This window comes from Platalea leucorodia (assembly GCF_965183815.1).
Source record: "Platalea leucorodia genome assembly, chromosome: 24".
In the NCBI taxonomy this organism is placed as follows: domain Eukaryota; kingdom Metazoa; phylum Chordata; class Aves; order Pelecaniformes; family Threskiornithidae; genus Platalea; species Platalea leucorodia.
The window spans coordinates 824,360-850,324 of NC_138846.1; the positions used below are offsets into that span (position 1 = coordinate 824,360).

The 25,965-nt window shown below is 61.8% G+C and overlaps 3 protein-coding genes across 3 annotated transcripts; all 3 read right to left on the reverse strand.

Annotated features, from left to right (window-relative positions):
- Window positions 1-10,964: 10,964 nt before the first annotated feature.
- On the reverse strand, window positions 10,965-15,758 carry LOC309600771 (ras-related protein Rab-11A-like; the record flags this gene model as incomplete). Its single annotated transcript, XM_082333356.1, has 5 exons — window positions 10,965-11,104; window positions 11,344-11,424; window positions 11,500-11,693; window positions 11,769-11,964; window positions 15,719-15,758. The coding sequence occupies 5 exons, from the start codon at window positions 15,756-15,758 to the stop codon at window positions 10,965-10,967; spliced, it is 651 nt and encodes a 216-aa protein (XP_082189482.1).
- Window positions 15,759-17,175: 1,417 nt separating this feature from the next.
- Window positions 17,176-20,056, reverse strand: RAB25 (RAB25, member RAS oncogene family). The gene is made up of 5 exons (XM_082333306.1): window positions 19,908-20,056; window positions 18,667-18,862; window positions 18,342-18,535; window positions 18,100-18,180; window positions 17,176-17,336 (listed from the first exon to the last, which is right to left on the reverse strand). Exons 1-5 carry the CDS (start codon window positions 19,945-19,947, stop codon window positions 17,206-17,208), a joined length of 642 nt encoding a protein of 213 aa, XP_082189432.1. The 5' UTR covers window positions 19,948-20,056; the 3' UTR covers window positions 17,176-17,205.
- A 706-nt stretch (window positions 20,057-20,762) lies between these two features.
- LAMTOR2 (late endosomal/lysosomal adaptor, MAPK and MTOR activator 2) lies at window positions 20,763-23,549 on the reverse strand (the record flags this gene model as incomplete). The annotated part of the gene is made up of 4 exons (XM_082333130.1): window positions 20,763-20,985; window positions 21,260-21,349; window positions 21,467-21,629; window positions 23,356-23,549. 4 exons carry the CDS (start codon window positions 23,547-23,549, stop codon window positions 20,929-20,931), a joined length of 504 nt encoding a protein of 167 aa, XP_082189256.1. The 3' UTR covers window positions 20,763-20,928.
- Window positions 23,550-25,965: the final 2,416 nt, after the last annotated feature.

Genomic DNA, 25,965 nt, shown 5'->3' on the forward strand with positions numbered 1-25,965 from the left:
GGAGTGGGGAGGGGGGAAGGTAAGGGGGGCTCTTGGCCGCTCCTTTTATCTCCTCCCTTACCTCAACAAGCGAAAACGATGTAAAAGCCTCCTGCATGCTGAAAAATGTTAGAGAAAAAAAAATAAAACCTTTCTTTTTAAAAAAAAAAAAAGGAAAAAAAAAAGGAAAAAAAAAAAAAAAAAGGAATAATGACCCAAACAAACGTCCATGCTTGCTGATCGGAACCGGAGGGGGGCTGTCCATCTGTCCAGGCAGCGGTCCGTCTGTCCAGGCAGCGGTCCGTCTGTCCAGGCAGCGGCACGTCCGCCCCTCTCTGCAGACGAGGTTCCTACTCAAGTCTCCAAGTTGGCCTTTAATAAAATCTTCAGTTCCAATAACCTTTATATATATATATATATACATATATATATACATATACATATATATTAAAAGAAAGCTTGATGTAGCAGTTCTAGTTTAAAATGAATAGAAGTATTTCGGCCCCTGTTTTTATTTTGATTTCTCCTTTTCCCCTGCTTTCCCCCGTACCCTCCCCAACTCCATATTTTGATGTAGCAACTTTGGAAGAAAGAAAAAAAACCAGGCGCTGTAAACGCACCGAGAGCTACCTCTGGCCCGCGAGGGGGCTGCGCGGGGGGCTCGGGCAGTGCGGGAGAGCTGCGGCCCCCGCCGCTCCCCGGCCCGGCGCGGGCACCCGGAGAGGGGCAGTCCCGGGCCCTGCCTCTTGGCATCCTAGGGGAGCCCGGTTGCGGGGCTTAAACAACAAATTTGCGTAACTTTTTTTTTTTTTTTTTTTCTCTCTCTTTTTAAATATATGTATATATATAAAAATCTTAAAAAAAAAAAAAATAAAAACAAAAAACAAGAAAAATGCCCATGACCTTAACTATTTGCTCTGACTTGTATCTTCCTTGATAGGTGACTAAAAATGGCTTGTTGGTCTAATTCACCAGCAATAACGTTAACTAAAGACAGACCCCTCCTCCCTGCACCCTGCCCTTCTCTGCAGCGAGGTGCGAGCAGGGTTCCCGGCGCACGGGTCCGCTTTCCTCCTTCCCTCCCGCCCCGCAGGGATGCCTCGGGTGACCGACCTTGCAATAGGAACAGCGGCGTAAACCAGCTAGGAGAAACCTCGCTAGCTTCGACTGCCCTAAACATCCCTCCCAGGACTCTGGGATAACCCGGTCGGGGTGCTGAATCGATACGGGGCACCCGACTTGCGCCCCGGGGGACGCGGCGCACGAAGCCGGGTCTCGCCGAGCCGCCCGGCTCGCCCTCCCTCTGGTTTAGGAGCAGCACAACCCTTGCAGGGAGCCTGGTCCTCAAGATCTCCCCGTCCTGCAAATCACACGGGGGCTTGACTTTACGACGAGCGAGCGGCCCACCAAAATCGGGCCGGCTCCTGGCAGGGGTAAAGCGAAGCAGCCGTGCTTGCAGGATGGGACCTCGCGGGTGGCCCGGTGCCGATGGACGCTGCTGGTTTCGGAGCGGGTTGTTCCCCGGTGTTTCCATCTGCCGGTGGGGATGGTGGAGCCAGGCTGGGGACCCGGTTGAGGACCCGACTGTGACTTGCCGTGCCCGGGTGAATGGTGGCGGTCTCCCCTGGGCACTCATCCTGCGGCAGGGCTGAGCTGCGTCGAGGCGCTTTTGTGAGGCAGGCGAGCGGTGGGACGGAGGGCAGGTCCCCAAAAACCCGGGGGGCTCGGAGCATAGCTGCGTTGGAAGGTGCTGAGCTGTTAGCAGGAGGCTTCCAGGTCCAGGCAGGATCAGACCCGTGGGGGGACGGAGCGGACCTAGCAAACGGGACCGACTTGGTGCCAGCCGCCCCAGTTCGGCGCGCCGCTGGGATTTACGCACGTGCTTTGCCAAACTGCAGCCGACTTCGGCGCTTGCTGAAACCGAGGAGCGGGGGCTCCGGTGCTTTTGCTGAATTTGAGACTCATCCTGCAAGCTTTCCTTGTGGACGTGACCTCCCGGGCAGAGCCGAGACGGCGCCGGGGCTGTGGGAGCGGGGGCTCCCCGGTCCTGGCGCAGCGGGGAGATGTGACCAGGGAGCGGACGGGTGGCAGCGGGGGGCTCGGCAGGGGAGTTGCGGGGTGATGGCGGCACGGCTCTGCCGCGGCCCCCCAGAACCCGACGCGTCTTCGGCCGGTGTTTGCAAGCTGCCGCGGCGGGGACAGGGGCTCCTGGAGAAGGGACGATGCGGGGGAGAGGGTGACAAAACATAAGAAAGGGAAACGGAGGGGTAAAGTAATATCATGCTGTGAAGTCATCCTCATCGACATAAATTATATAGAGAATAGTATGTATTATAATACATAACAAAAGAAAAAAAAAGAACCAAAATTGGATTTATATTTAATGAGGAGATACTATAAAAATATCTTGTCCTAGCTCCCATTTGCAAAAGTATTTTTCAGCTGGAGGGATATCTATTATTTTTTTCTCTTTTCTTTCTTTCTTAAAAAAAAAAATAATCTCCATACGTACAAAGGCTCAGACTGTTAGTATTGTGAACCTCTTAAATCAAAATGCTCCAACCTGTTTATTTGGTATTTGAAGGGTTTATTTTGATGCATTTACTGGTGTTTTTTAAAGAGAGAGAGAGGAGGGAAAAAAAGACTAAGATTTTAAAATTAGAACATTTCTTTATAATTTAATATTCTATTTTAATAAATGCATTTATTACATGTAAATGTAGCAAGGAACTGGGCTAATAAAAATACTTTTTATTAGGTAATTTATTATAAGAAAAAAGGATATTTTATTTTATGATAAAGTGATCCTTAAAAGTTTAGAAGGTTTAGAATATATGTAGGTTAAAAAATACATTTGTATCCAGAGTATTGCTTAAAAAGTGTTTTTAATATATGTTTCCTTTTTTGTGTGTGCGTGTGTGTATGTAAAAGGTGATAGTTATGGTGCAGATAGCCCTTTCCAGAAATAAGAAATTAATGCAGTTGGATGTATTTAAAAAAAAAAAAAAGGAAGAAAAAAGGTCATTAAAATCCAGAGAAGTAGAAGAGAAAAACCACTATGAATCAAAGGCCGTGCGGTCATTTCGAAGCCCCCGTCCTGTGGTCGCTCTGTCTGGCGAATCCCTTCGCGAGGGCTGGAGGTCGGAGCGCGCTGAAACGGCTTGGCAGGATCAGGCCCCGGCTGCCGAAACCCTGCGGGCCGCGGCTCGGGGGTCTTTCGGCAGCAGCGCCCAGCGCCGGCCCCGGCCCCGCTGCGGCAAAGCACTCGGGCTCGTCCCCTGCGCCCGCGGGCTCGCCGGGGCTCTGGCTCCTACCCGCCGCCCGGGGCAGGCGCCGGGTGACGATGCTTTGCTCCCGCTGTGGGTTTTTTGGGGAGGGCAGGGGGTCGGGAGGAGGCTGGACGCTCTTAAAAAGCAAAGCTTGCGTTGCTCGCCTCTCCAGCCCTCCTCCTACTCGGTTTCCTCCCAGCCCTGTCCCGTCCCGGGGAGCCGGCGGAGAGTTTTGCCATTGATTCGGTTCACAGCAGGGTTTCAGAGAGCCCTGTCCAAAACCGCTTCTTGGCGGCGGCGAGAGGATTGACGGTCCTTCCCGCAGCCTTGACGGGAGGGACCACCAGCCACCGCCAGCGTGGACCTCCCCGGGCCGGGAGCGTGCCGCAGGGCTGCTCTGCGGACGAGGGTGGTGGTTGCCGTCCGTTGCCTCCCTTTAGGCTTTGGCTCCGTTTCTTTCCGCAGCTGAGCGGGCTGCGAGGACAGGAGTATTTTGTCCCAGCATTCAGGCCAGGCCTGATCTTGCAAACATCCACCGTCGTCCTTTTGGACCTAAGGGCTTGTGCAGGACCTCCTGCAGCTGCTTTGGGCTTGTACCTGGTGCTCCGAGCAGCCAGGGGATGAGGCCGCTTGTGCAGAGCCGTCCCGGCTAGGTAAACGCTATCCCTTCTGCTCCCCCCAAGGCAGCACGGGCACGTCTCGTCCGAGACAGCCTGGAGCGAGCGGAGTGCTCCTTTTTTGAGGCTCTGAGCTTGCAAAGCACGTGCTTTAATCCAAGAAAGCACTTCAGCATGCGCTTAACTCCAGCCACATCCCTATTTTGCAGGATCTTGGCCCAAGGAGCTGCTTTGCAGACGGGCTGAGCACCCTCCACCTCCCCGTGGGCTGGGGAGCGCGGGGGTCCCGTACCTGCGCCGCGGCGCCGGCCCTCGTCCCGCTCCCCTTCCCAAAGCAGCAGGAAGGTGGGGGACGCTTCTGCTCTGTTGCCTTTCAAAGAAGCGTTTTAAACTAAGATTTTGTTTGTTTGTTTGTTTTTAACCAAAAAGGAGAAGAAAAAAAAAAAAAAGTTTGAGTTGATGGGTATTAAAAAAAAGTTAATAATAATAAACATTCAAATTTATTTCATATAATCCTAGAGTAAAGATTAAAATAAAATTAACTAGTTCAAATAGTAGATGCTATCCATATTGTTTAATCTATAGTAGATCCAAGTGATCCCAGACAGAGCAGAATGTAAAATAAACTCGTAACCAAGATCAGCTATCATTTTTAACTTCCCCAGAAATTCCATCTTTTTTTGGTACTATTTTTCTGAAGCAAACAAAGAAACGAACGAAAGCCTAACAAAATACCAGAACACCGACTGGTACCTTCTGTCAATCAAAGTCCTGAAGTTATTTTTATAGAGGGGAAAAGAAAAAAAAAAAAAAAAGGGATCTAATAATATGTATTTTTTTAAAAAAGATAAGTTTGGGTTTTTATGTTGCTTTTTTAATAAAAATAGAAAGATTTGGCTAGTCACTGAACAAAAGAAGAAAGTTTTAGGCCATTATTTTTGCCTTATTCTGACCTCCGGCCTCGGGCTCGGAGCGTGAAATTTCAGAAAAAGAAACGTGAAAAGTTGCCGTGACTTTTCTCGCGCTGTTCTTGCTTTCCGAACGTCTCCAAGCGCTGAAGGTGTCGGAAGGTCCCCGGCACGGGCGGGACCGTTCCTGGGCGGGATGGCGAAGGAAAGGAAAATTGGATCAACTCCCCTCTGTAACGTGACGGACAGAGCTCGAAGGCAGCGAGGTGCTGGTGCGAAGGCGTGGGGCTCCTCCGGCACATCCGCCGCGGCCCCGTCAGTTAGGCTTGCTGCCCTCGGAGCCGGGCAGGAGACATAGGACATTAGGGTTGGTTTGTTCCCTTTTTTTTTTTTTTTTTCTTTTTTTTCTTATTTTGGTTATATCTCGACCCGGTGAGGAAGCACTGCACCAGGGAGACGATGCGCGCCTTGGGATGAGCTGGCTTGTTTAGCAACTGGCATCTTTCCAGATGCCAAATTTGGCTTGTTGGGTGTTTTTGCCGTGCCGGGTGCTCCCTTAAGGGAGCTATTGCTCAGCCTCAAATCATCGGGTTCGAGCGCTGGAGCTGCGGGCGAAATGTTTGCAAAAGGCTCTGCTGGCCTGGGGGGTCCTTCCCGCCGCATCCCCGAGCCCGCAGCCTTGCTTCCCGACAGCCGACCCCACGCCGTCCTGCTCTCGGGAGGGTGACATTGGTGGCGAGCGCCTGGTTTTCGGCTGCGGAAGCAAGGGAGGAGGCTGTTCCCGGCCGGTGCCACGCGTCGGGCTCCGCAGCCCGAGTCCTTGCAGTGCCGAGAGCGGGAGCGAGCGGCTCCCCGAGCTGGCGGACCAGCGTTCAGGTGCAAAGGCCGGACGGCGGGTCCGTTCGCACGGAGGGAAGCTTTTCCGCTGACGGCAGATCCGCTTTGGGCGGTTCGGGGCGGGGGAGCGCAGCCCTGGCACCGGCGGTGGGGCGGGATGAGCCCCGCGCTCCCGGCCACCTGGTTAAACCCTGGTCCTTGCGTTTCAGAGCCAGGCCAGCACTTTTCTCTGGAGTGTTGGTGACTGCTTTTCGCTGCACCAAAATCACCGTTTACATGCTATAACTCGAAAATAAATGACCTAGCGTCAACTCCGTTATTACTGGAGAAGCAGAGCGTTGCGAAGAAAACACTCATGAAAGGTGGTTACCTCTGGGTTTAGCTTTTGCTCCTATCCTCTGTGCCGTGGCTCAGCCGTAGCGAACCCAGGGATGTCCTGCAGTTCAGGAGCATCCACAAGGATCCCAAAGCCTTCGAGAAACGCAGCGGCTGCCCCTCGCTCCCTTGCCCGCGGACGGCGCGCCTGCTTCTGGGGTGGGACGAGGCAGCCGCTTACCAGCATTCGTTCAGCAAAGCCATGCAATAGGTTAGGCCAGGAAGCGAAGACAGTTCTCATTCGGTTTCTGCGTATAGCACTGTGAATCAGAGATCGCTCCACGGGACCCTCCCCGGCATGCCGGAGAGGTTTCGGAAAGCAGGGCACGATGTCTCCCGCGCTTTCGGAGGGGTTCGTGCTTGGTGGAATCAAGCGCCCGGTCCTTCCCTGCAGGGGGGGGGGGCGAGGCGGCCTGTTTGCTCTTTCATTTTTGTTTTACCTCATTTTTTTAGTTTTGATACTTGAAGAAGAGTCAGTGATTGACATTGTACAGTGATGCCCTGGACTGGAGAGTGGATGCACTTTATAGTAACTTGTATACTGATAGTGGGATCCCATCCTGCCTCTGCCGAGCCCGCAGCGAGGTGCCCTTGGTGTCAGCGCCGGCAGGAGCGGAGCCAGGATGGGCTGGTTCTTCCAAAAACCTTTCTAGGATGTTAGGGAGCAAGCTCTGTATTTTATTCTGGGTTTTCACATACTGTAGAAACTCGAAGTCACATTCTGCTGTCGGTTGACCCGGTGGAAAATTCAGCCGTAATTGTGGTGGGCTGACTTCGGTTTTGCCCGTGCCGTGCCGGCTGGGGACGGCGGAGGTCGGGCAGCTCCTGCCTTTGCTCCCGCGTAACTCACCCGCTTCAATGGGGTTACTCTACTGGAATCTGAAGTCGCTTCAGCCCTGGCAGGCTGCGGCGTTCCCGCTGGATCCGCTCCAGCGTCACTTCAGGGCTGCTAATGGAGCAAATTGAAAGTCACCCCCAGTAAAGTGACACTAATGTAAAACCTGGAGTTGTTCCACTGGTGTCTGCGCAGGGATAAAAAATGAAGTCACCCTCCGACGGTGGCACCGGTTTACCGGGCAGCTGATGGCAGAATGTGTTTTCTGGTCTTGCGAAGATGCTTTTGAAACAACTTGCAGAGAAACGGAGTGGCGAGCCAGAGCAGCGCGTCGTGGCCGCAGCTCTCTCCGCTCCCAGGAGCTGGGACGGAGAGACGCGGTCACGGGCTGCTTTGCTCGTCTGTGAAACGATCAGCACTTTTTTTTTTTTTCCTTTTTCCTTATGAATTCTGTTCAAGATAGTCGTAAAAAAAGGGGGAAAAAAAAAACAAAACAGGGGCCAGATCCTGTTTCGCAATTGAGGATTTGCTCCTGGGTTAAAAGCAGTGTTAAGCAAACATGAAAGGCAGCGGGCACGAGCGCTGATGAATCCCAAACGAGCAGGTCTGTTCGAGCCGTGGCCGCTGCAGAGCCCGTTCACGCTGCTGTGCCACGGAGCCGACTCTGATCCCAGCCCCAGGCGAGCCAGGGAAATCCCCAGGGATGCCCAGAGCCGCCCCCGGGCCTCCGACGGCGCGGTCGGTCGGGAGCCTTTGGGGATGCAGAGGATTTCCTCCGGCTCTGCCCCGGTATCAAAGAGATCCAGGCTCCAGCTTGCTGCCGTTGGGACTCTGGCAAAGCAGCTCCGGTGGGATTTCCCATGTGAGACGCGAGCTAAAACGAAACCCAAGCCACCGGGCACCACGGGCAGCCGATCCCGGCGATGCCCACGCAGCGGCAGCGGCTTCCAGGGGAGCGCAGCCCTCCGCCAGCCCTTCATGGCTTTTGCTTGACCAGGACCACCTTAGCTTTCTCTCGTCCTCGCTCAAAAACGCTGTACAAGTTTGCGTGTATCCGCTTTCCCACGGCTCCGGGTGCTATCACGCGGTCCTCCTCCACGGTACTACCAACCTTGCGCTGAGCCAGCCAGCCACAGAGTTGCCCGGCGTTAGCCCGGCCGTCCTGACTGTGTGGCCCTTCCATTTAAAGTCCATTCCCTATTATGTTGTGTTTGCCTTTTTTTTTTTTTTTTTTTTTTTTCTCTTTTCTTTTAACGTCATAGGAAACCTGTAGTCGGGATTGTTACTATTGGAAACCGATCACATGTTCCATCCAGGTATTTTCATCTCTCCGGCGTTACGCAAAAATAAAGGCCTGAGAGAGAGATATAACCGAACATAGAAGTAGAGTTAGGCTCGTTGTCTGAGTTTTGAGGCATATAGTATAAGGGGAGAAGGAAAAAAATTAAAATAAAGTAAAAAATTAAAATAATGATGTTGCACAACTTGTAGAAAACAAAGAAGGGAAAGGGTTAATGTATTAAATGTGCTAAATTACATTAAGAACTTAATTTTATTAAAGTATTATTACTTAAGAAACTTGGTGTCTGCTCTTGGTTTCTGTCTGTTCAGGCTTTAGGAGGGGGGTCTGGTTGGGAACGGGGCCCCTGGCCGGGCTGAGCGCCGGGGCGGCGGGGCCGTAACCTCCTTCTGCCACCCCTCCCGGCTCGCTCGCGCCTTCAGCGCCGCTTCTCGGGGTTAACGAGAGCAAAGGAGTTTCATTTGCGAGACTATCGGCTCCCCTGCACCAGCTGCTCTTCCCGGTCCTGGTGGCCACAAGGTCCCAGGTCCGTGAGCCTTGTGTGCAAACCTGTGCCTTGTTTCACCCTTCATTCCAGCAGAAATCGTAGAAAAGCTGGAAAACCTGGAACAAAACTGAGCTGCCGAGCCTGAAAGCGTCTCCATGAGCCTAAATGACCTCATCGTCCCGTGCGGCCATGCCAGCGCCTGGCTGGATGGCACATCTGACGGCAGCGAGCCCCGAGGGACGCTTGGCTCAACCCCTGTCCCTTTGCGGAGCCGGGGGCAGCGTCCTTCCCCCGCGCGCCCACCTTTCCCGGCGGCGGGGCTGACATCACCTCTTGGCACCGCGTTTCGGCGTGGGCAGATGGTGGTGCGGGAGGGGGTTGCGCTTGGCGGCTCTGCGGCTGGTCTGCGTATCGCCGTGCCTCTCCCGGCTGGCGTGGGCACGGGGCAGAGTCCGGCCGGCGGAGTCATCACCGTCACTCACCTGGGGACAGCCTCCAGCCATGGTCAGACGCAAAAAGGACGCGGCCGAGGATGGGTCTGGCCAGCTCAGGGCTGAGGCTGCCTCTGGGACAGAGCGGTGCCGCGGCGCGGGGACGTGCCGCGCCGGGCTGGCTCAAGCCAAGGTTAAGCTGCTGCCAGGGCCGGGGTGGCTGCGCTGTCGGTTGGATAAAAAGGGGCGACCTCAACCCAAACGGGGCTGGCACCCACGCGGCGCAGCCGTTTCCGCGCCCGGTTCGTGCCCCCCTGCGCCATGGCAGCAGGATCCAACCTGCCCCTCTGATCCTGAATTTCCAGCTCTCTCCTCCAGCTTCCCAGCAAGACAGCCCCTTGCCCGGGCTACGGTCACTCCTTCGTCCCTGCCCCTCCTCCTCCTCCTCGCCTCCCTCACCCTTCATCCCCTGCATCACCCTTCATCCCCTGCATCGCCTGGGGATGCTGCCCGGCTGCTCCGCGCCCAGGCGGGCAGAGGCGCGGGGCCGGAGCTGGCACGATTCCTGGCCTCAAGGAAGGACCCTGGCAGAGAGAGAAAGAACCTCCAGCAGCAACTTTATTTGGGGATTTTGCCCAAATTCTTATTTCATCGATAAATCGCGCCCCGAGGCAAGACCCCGGCACAGATCCTGCTGGCACAGCCAAGTGAGATGGGGTGACCGGGGGCAGCCACGGAGACAGCGGCACCCCCAAAAAACCCCACGCTGTAATGGGGGACGCGCTCCCGCACTGGGCTTAATGGGAAGGGACCGGTTGTCCCAGGAAGGCCACCGCAGCGCCTGCACCCCTCTTGATTGACACCTGCCAATCACCCCCTGACAGCGGCACTGGGCTCAGCCCAGTCTGTCCCAGCACCCTGGGTGATGTCCGCCCTGGGAGGGCCCCGCCGTCCCCGGGCAGGGGAAGGGGGCCGCTGTCACCCCGTGGGTGCAGCAGACGCCCCATCTCGCGGCAGCCACGTCCCCAGGCCACCAGTGGCAAAACGCGAGTGGAGCCGCTCCGAGCGCTGGGGGAGGCTCCTCGCAGGCCGGAGCCAAGGGACCCCGGGCGCTGGCACCAGCCGCCGCACAGGGAGGCATGCGGAGGGACCCGGTGCCCACCCTCAGCAGCCCATCCCTGCCCTCACCCCCCCCCCCCCCCCCCCCCGAAGCCCCGGACCCCCTCATCCCCTCCCCAGGGCTCCCCCAAGGACATGGCCCCCCCCGGTCCCTACTCCAGGCCCCCCAAGCTGGAGCAACAGGGGAAAAAGTGCAGTTTTGCCCTCAAAGGGCTCACAGCATGAAACCCAGGGTGCTTGCGGGCAGGAGCAGGGAGTCACCCCCCCGCTGGGGTGTCCCACAGCCGCCCCAGCAGCACCCCGAGGCACACCCAGCCCTGGGTGTTGAAGGGGCAGGGCTGGGTGCAACCGGCTGCCGTTGCCGCTCGCTTCACCAGGCAAGAGAAGGGTGCACCCCGTGTCCCCCTCCGTACCCCGCCCTGAAGGGCTGCACCCAGGGGTGCCGCAGGAATGCGGCACCAAACACGGGAGTCACGATGCTCGGGCTTGTTCGGTGCCACCCTGAGTCACCCGGTGACTGCGCCTTCAGGGCCAGAGGAAGCAGGGACACGAGGGGATGCCACGTCCCAAACCACAGGGAGAGAGGGGAGAGCCCCTGATGCTTTTTTTCCCCCCTGCTATTTGCGTAGGTCCTACATAAAACACAGGGAGAGCAGCATACAGGCAGCATGATGGTGCACACAGAAGCAGCCGCCAGCCCGCTCTGTTCTGGAGAGCCGCGGCAAACGGAGGTAGAGGGTGAGAAAACCACGCCGCCAGCACGTGCCGGGTGGCGGCGGGGTGGCAGGGCGGGGGCAGCCGGGGGGCTCAGATGTTCTGGCAGCAGGGTGCCTGCCTGCCCTCCTGCTGCGTGGGCAGCACCCGGATGGGCTCGATGGTGGTGGCGGGGCCGAACTCCGACTCTGGCTGCCCAGCGATCTGCCTCTGGGACACGATGCGGTAGATCTCTGCGGCAGAGAGGGAAGAGAAGGCCAAAAAAAATTCTTTAAGTAGCTATTTCAGTGGGGGAGCTGCCCCCTCCCAAAACCCACAGCTCCAGGGGTGCAAATGCCCACATCTCCCCATCCAGGGGAGCAGGATCCCACCCCAGAACGTACGGCCAGGGTCCCCAGCGGCGTCCTGAGAGGACACAACGGCCGAAACCAACTCTGCTCCCCTCCCTGCCCCTTTCCTGGCTGCCCCTTACCCGAGAGGATGTTGTGGAAAGCCGTCTCCACGTTGGTGGAGTCCAGAGCAGACGTCTCGAGGAAGGAGAGCCCGTTCTTCTCTGCAAGGACAGGGCGAGCTCAGGCGGGTGCCGCGAGCTACAGCTGCCCCGGGATGGGCCGGGCGGGGGAGATACCTGCAAAGCTCCTGGCCTCGTCGGTGGGCACGGCCCGCAGGTGCCGCAGGTCGCTCTTGTTGCCCACCAGCATGATGACGATGTTGGCGTCAGCGTGGTCCTGCAGCTCCTTCAGCCAGCGCTCGGCGTTCTCGTACGTCAGGTACTTGGCGATGTCGTAGACGAGCAGAGCTCCCACCGCCCCCCGGTAATACCTGGGGGACAGCGAGGGGACAGGGTCACAGCAGGGCCCCGCCGGAGGGACACGGGTGGGGAGCAAGGAAACTCACGCCGAGGTGATGGCCCGGTACCGCTCCTGCCCGGCCGTGTCCCAGATCTGAGCCTTCACCGTCTTGTTGTCCACCTGGATGCTCCTTGTGGCAAACTCCACCCCGATGGTGCTCTTGCTCTCCAGGTTGAACTCATTGCGGGTGAAGCGCGAGAGCAGGTTGCTCTTCCCCACCCCGGAGTCCCCGATGAGCACAACTGGGGGGGCACAAGCACAGCGTCAGCCCCCCCGCACGCCCAGTGAAGGCATCTGCATCCCGCGATGCCGACCATCCCGGCGGGCCCCGCAGCCCAGCGCGGCAGGGACGGAGGAGCTCCCCGTCCGCCCCCACCCCAGACCCCACCTCCGTTTCACCCGGGGAGAAGCTGCAGCCTCCATCGTCCCGGTGGCACCGCAGCTGCCCGCAAACACCCCTCAAGCAAATTCCTGCCGTCGCCTGGACATCGCCGGAGGTTTCCTTCCCAGCAGCGGGGATGGGAAGGCACCGCATGCCCCCACGTACACAAACCAGGCAGAAAATCAGAGCCAGGACCTGTGCGGAGACAGCCGGGCCAGGGAGGCCAAGCAGAACCGGGTCTCCTCTTTCCAGCCCAAGCTCCGGCCCCGAGGCCATACGAGAGGACTTAAAGACCTGGTCTGAAAGGAAGCATCATCCTCCTCCGCTGCTGCTGGTCCAGCCCATGAGCCGGGAAGTCCCTGCGTGCTTGTTAAAGGCATTTTTTTGCCTGCCCCAGCTCTGGCTGGTTCCTGTAAAAGCTGGTGCAACAGGCTCCGGGGAGACTTTATCACGCAGCTCCCCTATCAAGTTTGTTGAGTTTATGACTCAACAGGGTTTGATTTTTCTTTTAAATAATTCCCCTTCTTCTGTTCATTCTCCAGGTGCCCTCAAACGCGGCCCGCTTTGTTTCACCCACCCTCGTGGGACCAAGCTCGGGGACACTTCCCCCCCCAGGATCAGACAAGAGCAGGGCTGGAATCACAACCAGCCGGTGACCACACCGGAGCGGCAACACCAGCAAGGGACCACACCGGAGCGGCAACACCAGCAAGGGACCAGTGGCTATGCCACCCTGCTGCGCTCCTCACCGGGGCTGCAAAGCACGCCGCAGGATTTGCCTGGGTTTTGCAGCAAGACACGTCTATACTCATTCAAGGCTCGGCAGCCACTGTCCTCCAAGGATATTGCTCCGTGTCTCCGATAACCCCATCCCCATCAGCCCCAGCTCACGGGGCCTTGGCTTCCTTGCACGGGCTGGGATGCAAAGCCTCCAACGACGTAGCCACCCTCTTGCCAAAACCCTCGTCGCAGGGCAGCCAGCAAACAGCACTGCTCCAGGGAGCCCAACAGCCTGCGGAGCAGCTCCCTGCCGTCGCCGAGGGCGGCTGGGAGGCACCGGAGCCTTGCTGGCAATCGCCGCGTCCGGGCGGCTGGCAACAGAGGGAAGGGTGCAGCGCTGAGAGCCGCTGCGCCCTACGTGGAGGCCCAGGAGGACCTGGGCTACCCTGGACAAACCGGTAGGAAAATACAGGCCAGCGATGAGCCAGGTTCGTTAACGCTTGCTGAGCCTCGCCGCTTTGGTCTGGGCTTGGTGTTTAATCAACGGGAAGTTGCCGCTTCCTCCGGCTCAACCGCCGCATCCCCCATCCCGGCAGCGCCGGGCTCCTGCTGCCGCCGGCCCCAAGCGCCTCCGTGGCTCGGGGACAGGAGGGCAGCGCTGCCGGTGCCCGCAAGAGCCCTGGCTGCCAGGGGACGGCACTAAGTACAGCCAGGGGAAACTGAGGCACGAGTGTGCCACGCTGCATCACCCCTGCAGCCAGCAAAAAAAGTATTGGCATAGGAAAGCCTTAGGAAAGCAGGCTGGGGAGGAGGAAGGGGCAGAGCCAGCCCGGGCCGGCCACACGCTGACTTTGCACGGCCATGGCACCTCCTTGTGCCCCTGCGAGCTTTGCACCACGCCAGGGATGCAAGGAGGGGGCCGGATGGGCAGGGCTCCGGCAGCCTCCAGGGCAGAGGGGATGCAGGGGGGTATGTGCTCAGCGCCATCCCCCCGAGCTGGAAGGACCAGAGGGACTCGAGCAGCCTCCCCCACCCCACGCACAAAAGCATTTGACATTGGCTCAGTCCTCGCTGCCTCTGAACACGCAGCATGAGCTGTTTAAAACAAGAGCACGCGTCCCGCGAGCGCCGGTGGAACAGCCTTGACGCCTCACGTCCCAGCCCGGAGCTGGGGATGGAAACAGCCTGGAGCTCCGCACGGGGCCCTGAGGAAGTGTCCAAGGAGCAGCCGTGCCCAGGGCCGTTTCTCATCTATCCCAAGCCCCTCCAGCAGCACCGAGGGCTTTCCTGTGAGCACAGCTGGAGTTTGCATCGTGCTTTGCAACAGGAGAAGGCAGCCGATGCTCCTGTCTCAGCGGGAATCGGGATAGCGCTGCTGCGAGCGGTGACCACCTCCCATTTCTCAGGGGGAGAAGCTGGTCTCAGCCGAGCCATCCCACCCCGGAGAGCGCTGGCCCAGCGCCGTGCCCCTAAACACTGCGTCTCCCTTGGACTTTCCTCCTACTTTGGGAGGGATGAGCAGACCTTGCATTCAAAACTGAGTTCTACTTATTTTTTAAGCACTCCCGAGATCACCGCCAGTCCGAGGAGGGGAACGCAGAGCCCAGTGCCGAGCTGCTCGCAGCCCTGGCTCCTGTAGGATCACAGGGAAGGGACGGGCACCCCAGGGGGACAACGCGCCGGGGCCATCTCAGAGCTGCGCTGCTGGCCCAACGCTGGGCGAGAAGCGGAGGAGACTCCAGCCGGAGGAGCTCCTGCCCAGGAGCCTTGCTCCGAGGCATGCCCCAGCTCCGGCCGCATCAGAGTTTCCCCCTCGCCGGGTCCCAGAATAACTCCAGAGAGGAGGATTTTCCTGGGCAGGGGCCAGGGGAGGCGTGCGAGGAGCCAGGGGCTACCGTCGTGTCGGTGGCTGGAATTACTCGGGGCCTTCGGGGCAGGGCTGCGGAGGGCGGCTGACTCAGGGCCGGCCGCCGGGTGATCTCCCTCCCTCCCCAGCTTTTATTGCTCGGGAGGTTGTGACGTTGCGAGCTGTCCCCTGGCTTCCCCCAGCACCCGCTCCAGCCACAGCATGGCGGCCGGTGCAAGGGGAGAGCTGCTAACGGCAGGGAGACCCGGCGTGCGCAGGGGAGGGTGGCTCGGATGGGGATGCTCCACGGGGACACTGGGATCCCAGAGCCAGGAAAACCAACATCACACCTCCAAGGGCCCAGCCCGTCCCCGCTTGCGCACCGGAGAGGTGACACCGTGACCGGCACCGGGAAGGACAACCCCAGAGCCCTGGATCCTTTCCTTAACTGCAGCCGGGCGAGCGGCACCGTTTTTCCTCTTGGGATCGCTCGCTCGGCCCGCAGAACTGCTCCTCCCAGCCCAGCCGCGCAGAGGGGAGCGCCCAAACCCGCTCGGAGGGGCTCGGGCGCCGGCACAGCACCCGCAGTGCCACGCAGACCGGCTTTCCCCACCGCCCCTGCCTCCTCGGGCTGCACCCAGGGACCAGCACCCTGCCACGGGCTCGGCCGCCCCTCCCTTGGGTGCTGCACCCAGGTGAGGGCTCCCAGCTCCCCCCACAGCAGTAACGAGCTGCTTTAATTAGGACTAGGACCACAAACCAGCTCTATGCAAACCCTCAGACCACGGCAGCATTTCAGCCTCCACCCTGAGGCCCCAGCACCACCGATACCCACCACCCCTCCGCCCAGCACAGGGGGGCACCCCAACAAGCCCTCCCCACATCCCCAGCACTGGGAGCCAGTATATCCCAGTACAAGCCAAAGCCCCGGCTTCCAGCTCCGTCCTGAGGGTGCTGCATGGAAAAAGCAGTGCCCGTGGCAGGCTGAGACCGAGCACAGCTCATTGCAGGCATGGCCAGAGCTGCACAGGCAGGACAGGACACCCACCTTTGAAGAGGTAGTCGTACTCATCGTCCTTGCCCCGCATCTCGCCCAGCACCACAGCCCCACTCCCACTGGGCTAACTGGGATTTCCGGGCCTTATCCAGCCCTGGCAGGGGCTGTCCCCTGCGCACCCATTGGTGGCCACAGCCCTTCCTCCTCCGCACCCATTGGTGGCCGGGGCTGCCCGTCACCGCCCAGGTGTGCTCACCTGGGCCAGGTAAGGGGGGGGGGCAGGTACGGGGCTGCTGCCATGGGTGAGGGCTCTGCTCCCTGCTCGGCACCGCCGCGCTTTCCCCAGGGCTCGGGGGTGCATTGCGTCGGGGCGTCCCCACGCAAAGCAGCAGGGAGAGGCCACCACCGCGTCCACGCGCGCCACCGATGGGGACAGTCATGGCCACGCTCTCCGCGCAGAACCACGGACGCAAAATGGGAGCTGGGCCGACAACGTCTCGCATGGAGCAAAGGGAAAGCGAGTGCGCAGAACTAGAGGACGATCCGGAGAATCCAGTGGGAATTCTCCCAGTTCCCAGGGGGTTTGGGTAACTGGCTGAGGCCAAGTCATGGCTTGGACCGATAAACTGCCAGCTGTCCCCTATAAACCATCGAGGGCATGGGGACACAGACTGGGAAAGGCTGCGTGGGGAGCGGGCACGGGGGACCGCGGCATCGGGCTGGGCTGCTTGGGTGACCACGATCTCCAGCGTGTCGTGGAGGTGGGGACCAGGGGATGGGACCACAAAAACGCGGGAATTCCGGCTCGGCAAACCTGCATTTCGCAAGTCCTTTAATGGTTGCGTCACCGTTGCGCTGGACACGGAGCTGCTCCCCGGGCCCCTTGGCACCGGGCTCTGCATCGAGCCCCGTCCCGCCGCGCAGATGGGAGGGAGCTTCGCTGGGCCCCGCTGTCACGCTTGTCCCATGTCTGGGATGGGGACAGAGGTGTGCCAAGGGCTGAGCACTGCCACTTCGCTCCTTAGGGCTTGGGACAGCCCCAGGGCAGTCCCCGGTGGGGATGGAGACCTGTGGGGACAGCCACATCCCCAGCGCGTGGCACAGGGTGGCCCCACGGGAGCAACCCCGGGGCCAGACGCCATCGGAGCGGTTCCTGTCGCTGGCACGATCCTGGCCAGAACCGCCTGGCTCCTTCCCCAGCGGTGCCGCGGGGGTATCTCGGTCCTCTGCACCGCGGGTCCGGAGGGGCTGGGAGGTCCGTGCGTGACGGTGGTGATGCTAATCAGGGCCTGGCAATAACGAAGCAGACAGAGCAGAGCTCCCGGCACTGGTGCTTCTCACCGTTTATGGCAGAATTTGGCCGCTGTCTGGGCTGCTGGTCCCCACTGCACGAGGATGGGGGTGGCACCACAGGCTGGGTGACGGCAGCCTGTGCCGGTGGCCAGACGAGTCCGCGCGGAGGCAGACCCAGCTCTATGCCACTGGCATGTCCCGGGGCTGCGGGGGTCCCCGGGGGCTTCCCGGGGTGCCCGGCCCGCTCAGAGGGCCACGCAGCACGGGCGCTTCTCCGTCTGCGCCGCGGCCGCGGTCTCTGGGCTCTCGCTGGCAAGCGACACCGTGTTGCTTTGGCTGCTCCTCTGCTTCTGCTTCTGCACTTTGTGGAAGATCTCTGCAAAACAAGAGGTGTCGGGGGGTCTGTGTGTCAGCCGAGGGCCCCCGGGGAAGCAGGGACAGCTTCGAGCCTGCAGCCCCCGGTGCTCGCCGGCCGGCCCGCCGCTTGGCGCGGCGGTGGCTCTCCTTCCCCTTTGCGCAGCAGAAGGGCCGTTGAGGGGCGACAAGGGAGCAGCTCCCCCAAGTCGCATCCCCGCGGCGCCTGGGGAACACCCTGCGCTTAGGCAATTTCCTCTTGCCCAACCTGGGATTAGTGCTTCACCCCGTGCCAGGGCTGGCGGCTCGCCGAGCCAGGCTGGCTCGGCACCATACGGCACGGCACGGCACACCTCGCCGCGCTCCTGCCCCTGCCCCATTCCTGGAGAGGTGCTCCCGGCCGAGCGTCACCCCTCTCCATCCCCGTCCCCCCAGGTCCCCAGGGCCGGTTGGGCAGGGTGCTGGAGACGTTGAGTCAGGAGCCCAGGACAACAGGAAGGGGGACCAGGGATTACAGGGGGAGAAGGAGCCCCCGGGGCTTTGGGGATGCCCAGGGGCCGTGAGAACAAAGCCACGGGTGGGGAGAGCAAAACGCCCAGCACGATAGGCCAGAAACCAAACCAGCCAGAAAGACAACACCGAAACCAGCCCCAAAGAGCTCACGTGGAGCAGGGCAGAGGAGAGACGCGCTGCACATCCTCTGCCCAGCCCTGTGGCCCCGGTAAGGGACCCCGCGATGCCCCGGTCCCCGGGACCCCGCTGCACCACGGCACCGGTGCGTGTACCCTTCAGGATGGTCTCGAACGCCTGCTCAACGTTGGTGGAGTCCAGCGCCGAGGTCTCGACAAACAGCAGCCCGTTGTTGTCTGCAAGGAGAGGAGTCCCCCGAGACGATGCAGACCCCGGTGAGGCCATGGCTCCATTTTGGAGCCCCTTTAGAGATGTCGGGGTGCCCACATTGGTGCGGGTGCCTGCTGCCGGGGAGGTTCCCAAGCCCCCAGCCCCGTGGCAGGGTGCCAGCCCGTACCTGCAAACATTTTCGCCTCCTCCATGGGCACCTCCCGAGCCTGCGCAAGGTCGGTCTTGTTCCCCACCAGCATGACGACGATGCTGGCCTCGGCGTGGTCGTACAGCTCCTTCAGCCAGCGGTCCACCACATCGTACGTCTGGTGCTTGGTGATGTCAAAGACGACCAGGGCACCCACAGCCCCCCGGTAATACCTATGGGAGAACCCCACCGTCACCCCACGCTCTGGACACCCCCCCCAGCATCCTCACCCATGGGGCTCAACTACGAGGGCATCAGCACCCCGGTACCGGGGGAGCCCTGATTTCAGGGATCCCATCCTTACGCAGAGGTGATGGCGCGGTACCGCTCCAACCCGGCCGTGTCCCAGATCTGAGCCTTCACCACGGCGTCTCCCACCAGGATGGTGCGGGTGGAGAACTCCACGCCGATGGTGGTGCGGCTGTCGTGGTTGAACTCGTTGCGGGTGAAGCGGGAGAGCAGGTTGGTTTTACCCACCCCGGACTCCCCGATCAGGACGACTGCGGAAGGAAGGGAGAAAGCCCACCGGCGCTGTCGAGGAGGGGAGAGGGCTGCTCCAAGACACTTCACAGTAATTCAAATAACCCTTTCTGACGCGAGCCAGAGCAGCCAGTGGCTCGTTGCCTTGGCAGTGTGGCAACCAGACCGGCCCAGCTGCCGGCACAGGGTGCACGGGTATCCCCCCTCGCCCGATGACCCCAGACCCGGGCGCAGCGGCGGGGCAGGCGTGTGGGTGTAACGCCCGGCGCGGTCACTCCTTCGGCAAACGGGGGTCCCGTCCCTGTGCCATGAGCTCTCAGCCCCTCGAGCGCGGCTGAGCCACCGCGGCTGAGCCCACCCGTGCTCCCCATCTCCTGGCGTAGCCCCAGCGCTGTTCGGGGGGGTCACGGCTGCCAGGCTCTGGGCAGCAGGAGCAAGGCGAGGACGCTGGCAAGCCCCGTGTCACCCCGCTGCAGTCGGAGGTCCAGCGGGGTCCGGCTGGTAGCGCCCGACAGATTCAGGACGCCGGGGCCCCTTGCCTGCAGAGCTCAAGGCGGGGGGTATGAGGCTGTGCCCCTGTTTCTCCAGCCCAGGTTTGACCCCCGTGTCCTCTGCGTGTGCCACCACGCAGGTCACCGCAGCAGAAGGACTTTTAAATGCCCGCCGCTCTCGGGAGTTAATGGGCTCGCACGGCATTTATGTCTTGCACGCTCAGCCCCGTCCGGCTCAGCCCCCACCGCACACCAGCGATGCGCCCGGCGTCCCACGCGTGCAGCCTTGGGGTGGGCACGGGTCTCCCTGTGCCTCCGCGGACCCCGGTGCCGTTCGCCAGCCCTGACCTCGCTGCCGTCAGGGGGGGACGCAGCCGAGGCCGGTGCCTGCTCCCGGATCCCCTGACCCTTCGCAGCTCCCGGCGCGCATCAGAGCCGCGGGGATGGTCAGCAACATCCCAGTTCGGGACACGGCAGCCCTGGGGGGAAGGCACCCCAATTCCCTCCCCACAGCCCCTGGCCTCCCGCTCCATCCCTTTTGGGGAGGGGGATTCACGTCGAGCCCAGGACTCACCCTTGAAGACAAAGTTATAATCCTCCTCGGCGCTGCCCATGTCGCCCCGGCTGCCGCCCGCCCTCGCCGGGGCCGCCGCCGCCGCTTGGTTTCCTCCTTCCCGCTGCAAAGCCTCGAGCGGACGGTGCAGAGCGGGCAGGGCGCCGAGGGAGGAGATGGAGGGGGCAAAGTTTCCTCTCTGTCGGGGAGCGAGCGGAGAGCGAGCGGGGAGCGAGCGGGGTCCGGGGGAGCGAGCGGGGTCCCGGGGAGCGACGGCAAGGCCGGCGGGGTTGGCGGTGCAGCTTGGCCGGTTGACTCAAGGGGTGGGACTGGGTGTCGCAGCGCAGGTTGGGCAGGTAGTGTCACCCTTGGGACCGTCACGGGGCGGCCGGAGGAGGAGCCGGGGCCTGATCCTGGCTGCTGAGGCCGGCGCAGGCTGCAGCGCGGGGCAGGCTGGGGCAGCGGGCAAGGGCAGCGTGGGCAGCGCGGGCAGCGCGGGCAGCAGGGCCAGAAGCGGAGCCCACCAGCTCAGCCTGGCTCCAACCGGGTGTGAACGCGTTTCCTCGCCTCTGCTGCCATCGTGTGAAAGCCGGGGAAACTGGGAAAGGGAAGGAGCCCCCGCCACCCCCTGCTACCCCAAGGCAGCCGGGCAGGGGTGCAGGGGGGCTCGGCTCTGTCGGACCCACTCCCCCCTGACGCGAGCCCCTCGCAGCCCCTGCCCGGTTTTTCCCCAGGGTTACGGCCCATCGCGGAGCTCCGGGCAGCCCCAAAGCGCTGCCCGCGGCACCCCCAGCCCGGCCGGGCGCGCGTTGCCCCCCAGCACCTCCTTTGATTCCCAGGAGACACAAAAGGACACAAGCATCAGACACGCTTTTATTCCCCCCTGTCGTTTTTGCTCCTCCCACCTTATTTTTAAAGGCCACGCCAAAGCAGGACCGAGCTCCGGGATGCCCGTGGAGCCGTTCGCCCCCCACCCGTGTCGGTGCCGTCGAAGCAAACGGCCTTTGCACGGCGGCCCCTCCGAGCCCCTCGGCTCCCGCGTTCAGGATGCGGCCACCTGCGTGAGCGGCTCCTCCAGGTACTGGACCAGCGCCTGCGCCTGCGAGCAGAGAGCGGCGTGAGCGGGGCCGAGGCGGATTGTGCAACCTGCACGCCCGCCGCCCGCGCGCTTAATTTATGTTTCATTTTACAGCCTTAAAAAGGTGTGGTGCGGTGCCTGGGCTGGCGCGGGGGACAGAGCCGCAAGGAGGAAAGAGGTGTCCCAGGCACGGCAGCTTCCTCCACCGCTCCCATCCTCATCCTCACAGCCCTTTCCCACCCCACAGCAGGGACGCAGCCCTGCGGCCCCCCGGCCCCCTCCCCACTCTCGTTACCTTGGCCTTCAGCATCCCAAATCCAACGGTCTCCTTCGCGTACATGCAGAGCAGCAGGTTTGCCACCCGCGTGATGGCCACTCGCCCCTCCTGCCCAGGGAGAAACAGCACCCGTCGCATCCCTGGCTGGGCAGGGACCGCCGGCAGGGTCCCGGGGACCCCCAGGGCCGCGGCAGGGAGGGGACGGCAGCCCCCGGCCCCACGTACCATGCAGTCCATGAGGATGAACTTGAGGTTGTCCTCATTGAACGCCTGGTGCCCGTTCTTGTCGTAGGCCACCCAGATGTTGCTGGCGATGGCCGCAGTGACCCTGGCGTCAGTGTCCCCGTAGCCCGAGTAGGCAAGCAAGGACCCCTCGTTGTTCAGGAGCCTGGAAACGAGGTCGGGGGGCAAAACTGGTGCCTCTAAACCCCGTGGGGCACCAGACCCCACTGCCTGCAAGCCCCCCCAGCCCAGTCCCCCCCAGCACTGCCCCCACGACACCCCAGGCTTGCGGGGGATTTTGGCAAGGGGGTGGGGGGCTTCAAAGCCAGGAGGCTCTGGGGTGGCCCCAGTCCCGAGCAGGGCAGCGTGGGTCTGCGGTGGCTGTGCCTGTTGCAGCAGCAGGACGTGCTGCAGACCGGGCACAAGCCTGGCGGGCAAGCACCGTGCGGTGTGCATGGCCTTGGCACCGTGCATGGTGTACTGTGCATCGTGTACTGTGCACAGTGCATGGCCCCGGCACCGTGCACAGCCCCGGCACCGTGCATCGTGTACTGTGCACAGTGCATGGCCCCGGCACCGTGCACAGCCCCGGCACTGTGCATCGTGTACTGTGCATCGTGTACTGTGCACAGTGCATGGCCTTGGCACCATGCATCGTGTACTGTGCATCGTGTACTGTGCACAGTGCATGGCCCCGGCACCGTGCACAACCCCGGCACCGTGCATCGTGTACTGTGCACAGTGCATGGCCCCAGCACCGTGCACAGCCCCGGCACCGTGCATCGTGTACTGTGCATTGTGTATTGTGCACAGTGCATGGCCCTGGCACCGTGCACAGCCCCAGCACCGTGCATCGTCCCCTGTGCACAGTGCATGGCGCTGGCACTGTGCAACGTGCATGGCCCCGGCACCGTGCACAACCCCAGCACCGTGCATCATGTACTGTGCACAGTGCATGGCCCTGGGACCATGTACTATGCATGGCCCCGGCACTGTGCGCAGCCCCAGCACCGTGCATCGTCCACTGTGCACAGTGCATGGCCCCGGCACCGTGCACAGCCCCAGCACCGTGCATCATGGACTGTGCACAGTGCATGGCCCTGGCACCAAGCACCGTGCATGGCCCTGGCACCGTGCACAGCCCCGGCACCGTGCATCATGTACTGCGCACAGTGCGTGGCCCCAGCACTGAGCACGGCCCCGGCACCGTGCATCGTGTACTGTGCATGGTGCAGGGTCCTGGCACCAAGCACCGTGTACAGCCCTGGCACCGTGCATCATGTACCATGCACAATGCAGGGTCCTGGCACCGTGCATGTCCCTGGCACCGTGCACCATGCATGGCCCCAGCATCATGCATGACCCCAGCACCACGCACGACCCCGGCACTGTGCACTGTGCACAGTCCTGGCACCATGCATGGCCCCAGCACCGTGCACAGCCCCGGCACCGTGCACTGTGCACAGTCCTGGCACCGTGCATGGCCCCAGCACCGCGCACAGCCCCGGTACCGTGCACTGTGCACAGTCCTGGCACCGTGCATGGCCCCAGCACCGTGCACAGCCCCGGCACCGTGCACTGTGCACAGTCCTGGCACCGTGCGTGGCCCCAGCACCGCGCACAGCCCCGGCACCGTGCACTGTGCACAGTCCTGGCACCATGCATGGCCCCGGCACTGGGCACCGTGCACGGTGCAAGGCCCCAGCACCACGCATGCCCCTTGCAGGGGCCCTCGCCCCCCTGGGGGTGCATTTCCAGGGCAGGGGGAAGAAAGCATTTCCTCGCAGGAGTCTTGCCCTGCGCCGAGCGGGAGCGTGCCAGCCGGCCCTGCGGCCCCCAGCGCACGGGCGGGGGAAGCCGCCCCTCGCCCCCGGCCCCCAACCCCTACTCACAGGGTGCTCTGGACCCCGCCGGTGTTGGCCTGGCTCAGCACCTGCGTCAGGGCTTTGGGGCGCAGCATGGCCGCGGCCGCCCCGCTTCTCGCCCTGCGATGGCGGGGGAGGATGAAGCAGGCCTGCTCCGTCAGCGGGGCCATGCTCTGCCCGGAGCACGCTGGGACTTGTAGTCTCTGTCCCGGGGACGCCATGCGCGGTGGCCTGTCCCCCAGGGCCACCCCGGGGTGCTGCCCCAGCACCCAGCTCAGGGTGCAGCAGGGTCCGGCCGCCCAAGAGGTGCAAGGGGAAGGCAAGCCTCGCCGGGGGGGAGCGCCGGCATCGGCCCGACACCCCAAAACTCTACCCCTCGGCCGGGCGAGCGCGGCTGTTGGCCCCCGGCTCTGGATCGGTGCCGGCAAAAAGGCCACGGCATGGCGGCAGGAGGCCACCCCGCGACGGGCCCCAGCGAGGGGCTGGGGGTCCGGCCCCCATGAGGGGCTGGGGGTCCGGCCCCCGTGAGGGGGTGGGGGTCCGGCCCCAGCAAGGGGGTGGGGGTCCGGCCCCTGTGAGGGGCTGGGGGTCCGGCCCCAGCGAGGGGGTGGGGGTCTGGCCCCCATGAGGGGCTGGGGGTCCGGCCCCAGCGAGGGGGTGGGGGTCCGGCCCCAGCGAGGGGGTGGGGGTCCGGCCCCAGCGAGGGGGTGGGGGTCCGGCCCCCGCTGGGGCAGCCGGCAGAAATGGCGCTGTTAGAGCGGCTTTGGCAAAGGGAGGGGGCAGAGGTGGTGGGGCTGGGTAAGGGGGGGGGTGCAGGAGGGATCCGGCTAACCGGGGGGATCGGGAGGGATCCGGCTAATGAGGGGGGTGCAGGAGCGATCCAGCCAACCGAGGGGATCCAGGATGGATCCAGCTAATGAGAGGGGGGTGCAGACTGGATCCAGCTAACCAAGGGGATCCAGGACGGATCCGGCTAATGAGGGGCTCCTGGAAGGCACCCAGGGGTGCTGGCAAGGCAGGCAGCAGTGCAGGCAGCAGTGCAGGCAGCACTACACTACAGGCAGCACTACACTACAGGCAGCAGTGCAGGCAGCAGTGCAGGCAGCAGTGCAGGCAGCACTACACTACAGGCAGCACTACACTACAGGCAGCAGTGCAGGCAGCACTACACTACAGGCAGCACTACACTACAGGCAGCAGTGCAGGCAGCAGTGCAGGCAGCACTACACTACAGGCAGCACTACACTACAGGCAGCAGTGCAGGCAGCAGTGCAGGCAGCACTACAGGCAGCACTACACTACAGGGAGCAGTGCAGGCAGCAGTGCAGGCAGCAGTGCAGGCAGCACTACAGGCAGCACTACACTACAGGGAGCAGTGCAGGCAGCAGTGCAGGCAGCACTACACTACAGGCAGCACTACACTACAGGCAGCAGTGCAGGGAGCAGTGCAGGCAGCAGTGCAGGCAGCACTACAGGCAGCACTACACTACAGGGAGCAGTGCAGGCAGCACTACACTACAGGGAGCAGTGCAGGCAGCACTACAGGCAGCACTACACTACAGGCAGCAGTGCAGGCAGCAGTGCAGGCAGCACTACACTACAGGCAGCAGTGCAGGCAGCACTACACTACAGGCAGCACTACACTACAGGCAGCAGTGCAGGCAGCAGTACAGGCAGCACTACACTACAGGCAGCAGTGCAGGCAGCACTACACTACAGGCAGCACTACACTACAGGCAGCAGTGCAGGCAGCAGTGCAGGCAGCAATGCAGGCAGCACTACACTACAGGCAGCACTACACTACAGGCAGCAGTGCAGGCAGCAGTACAGGCAGCACTACACTACAGGCAGCAGTACAGGCAGCACTACACTACAGGCAGCAGTGCAGGCAGCACTACACTACAGGCAGCACTACACTACAGGCAGCAGTGCAGGCAGCAGTACAGGCAGCACTACACTACAGGCAGCAGTACAGGCAGCACTACACTACAGGCAGCACTACACTACAGGCAGCAGTGCAGGCAGCAGTGCAGGCAGCAATGCAGGCAGCACTACACTACAGGCAGCAGTGCAGGCAGCAGTGCAGGCAGCAGTGCAGGCAGCACTACACTACAGGCAGCAGTGCAGGCAGCAGTGCAGGCAGCAGTACAGGCAGCACTACACTACAGGCAGCAGTGCAGGCAGCAATGCAGGCAGCACTACACTACAGGCAGCAGTGCAGGCAGCAGTGCAGGCAGCAGTGCAGGCAGCACTACACTACAGGCAGCAGTGCAGGCAGCAGTGCAGGCAGCAGTAAAGGCAGCACTACACTACAGGCAGCAGTGCAGGCAGCAATGCAGGCAGCAGTACAGGCAGCACTACACTACAGGCAGCAGTGCAGGCAGCAATGCAGGCAGCACTACACTACAGGCAGCAGTGCAGGCAGCAGTGCAGGCAGCAGTAAAGGCAGCACTACACTACAGGCAGCAGTGCAGGCAGCAATGCAGGCAGCAGTACAGGCAGCACTACACTACAGGCAGCAGTGCAGGCAGCAATGCAGGCAGCACTACACTACAGGCAGCAGTGCAGGCAGCAATGCAGGCAGCACTACACTACAGGCAGCAGTGCAGGCAGCTGCCCCCGCTCGCCCGCCCCCTC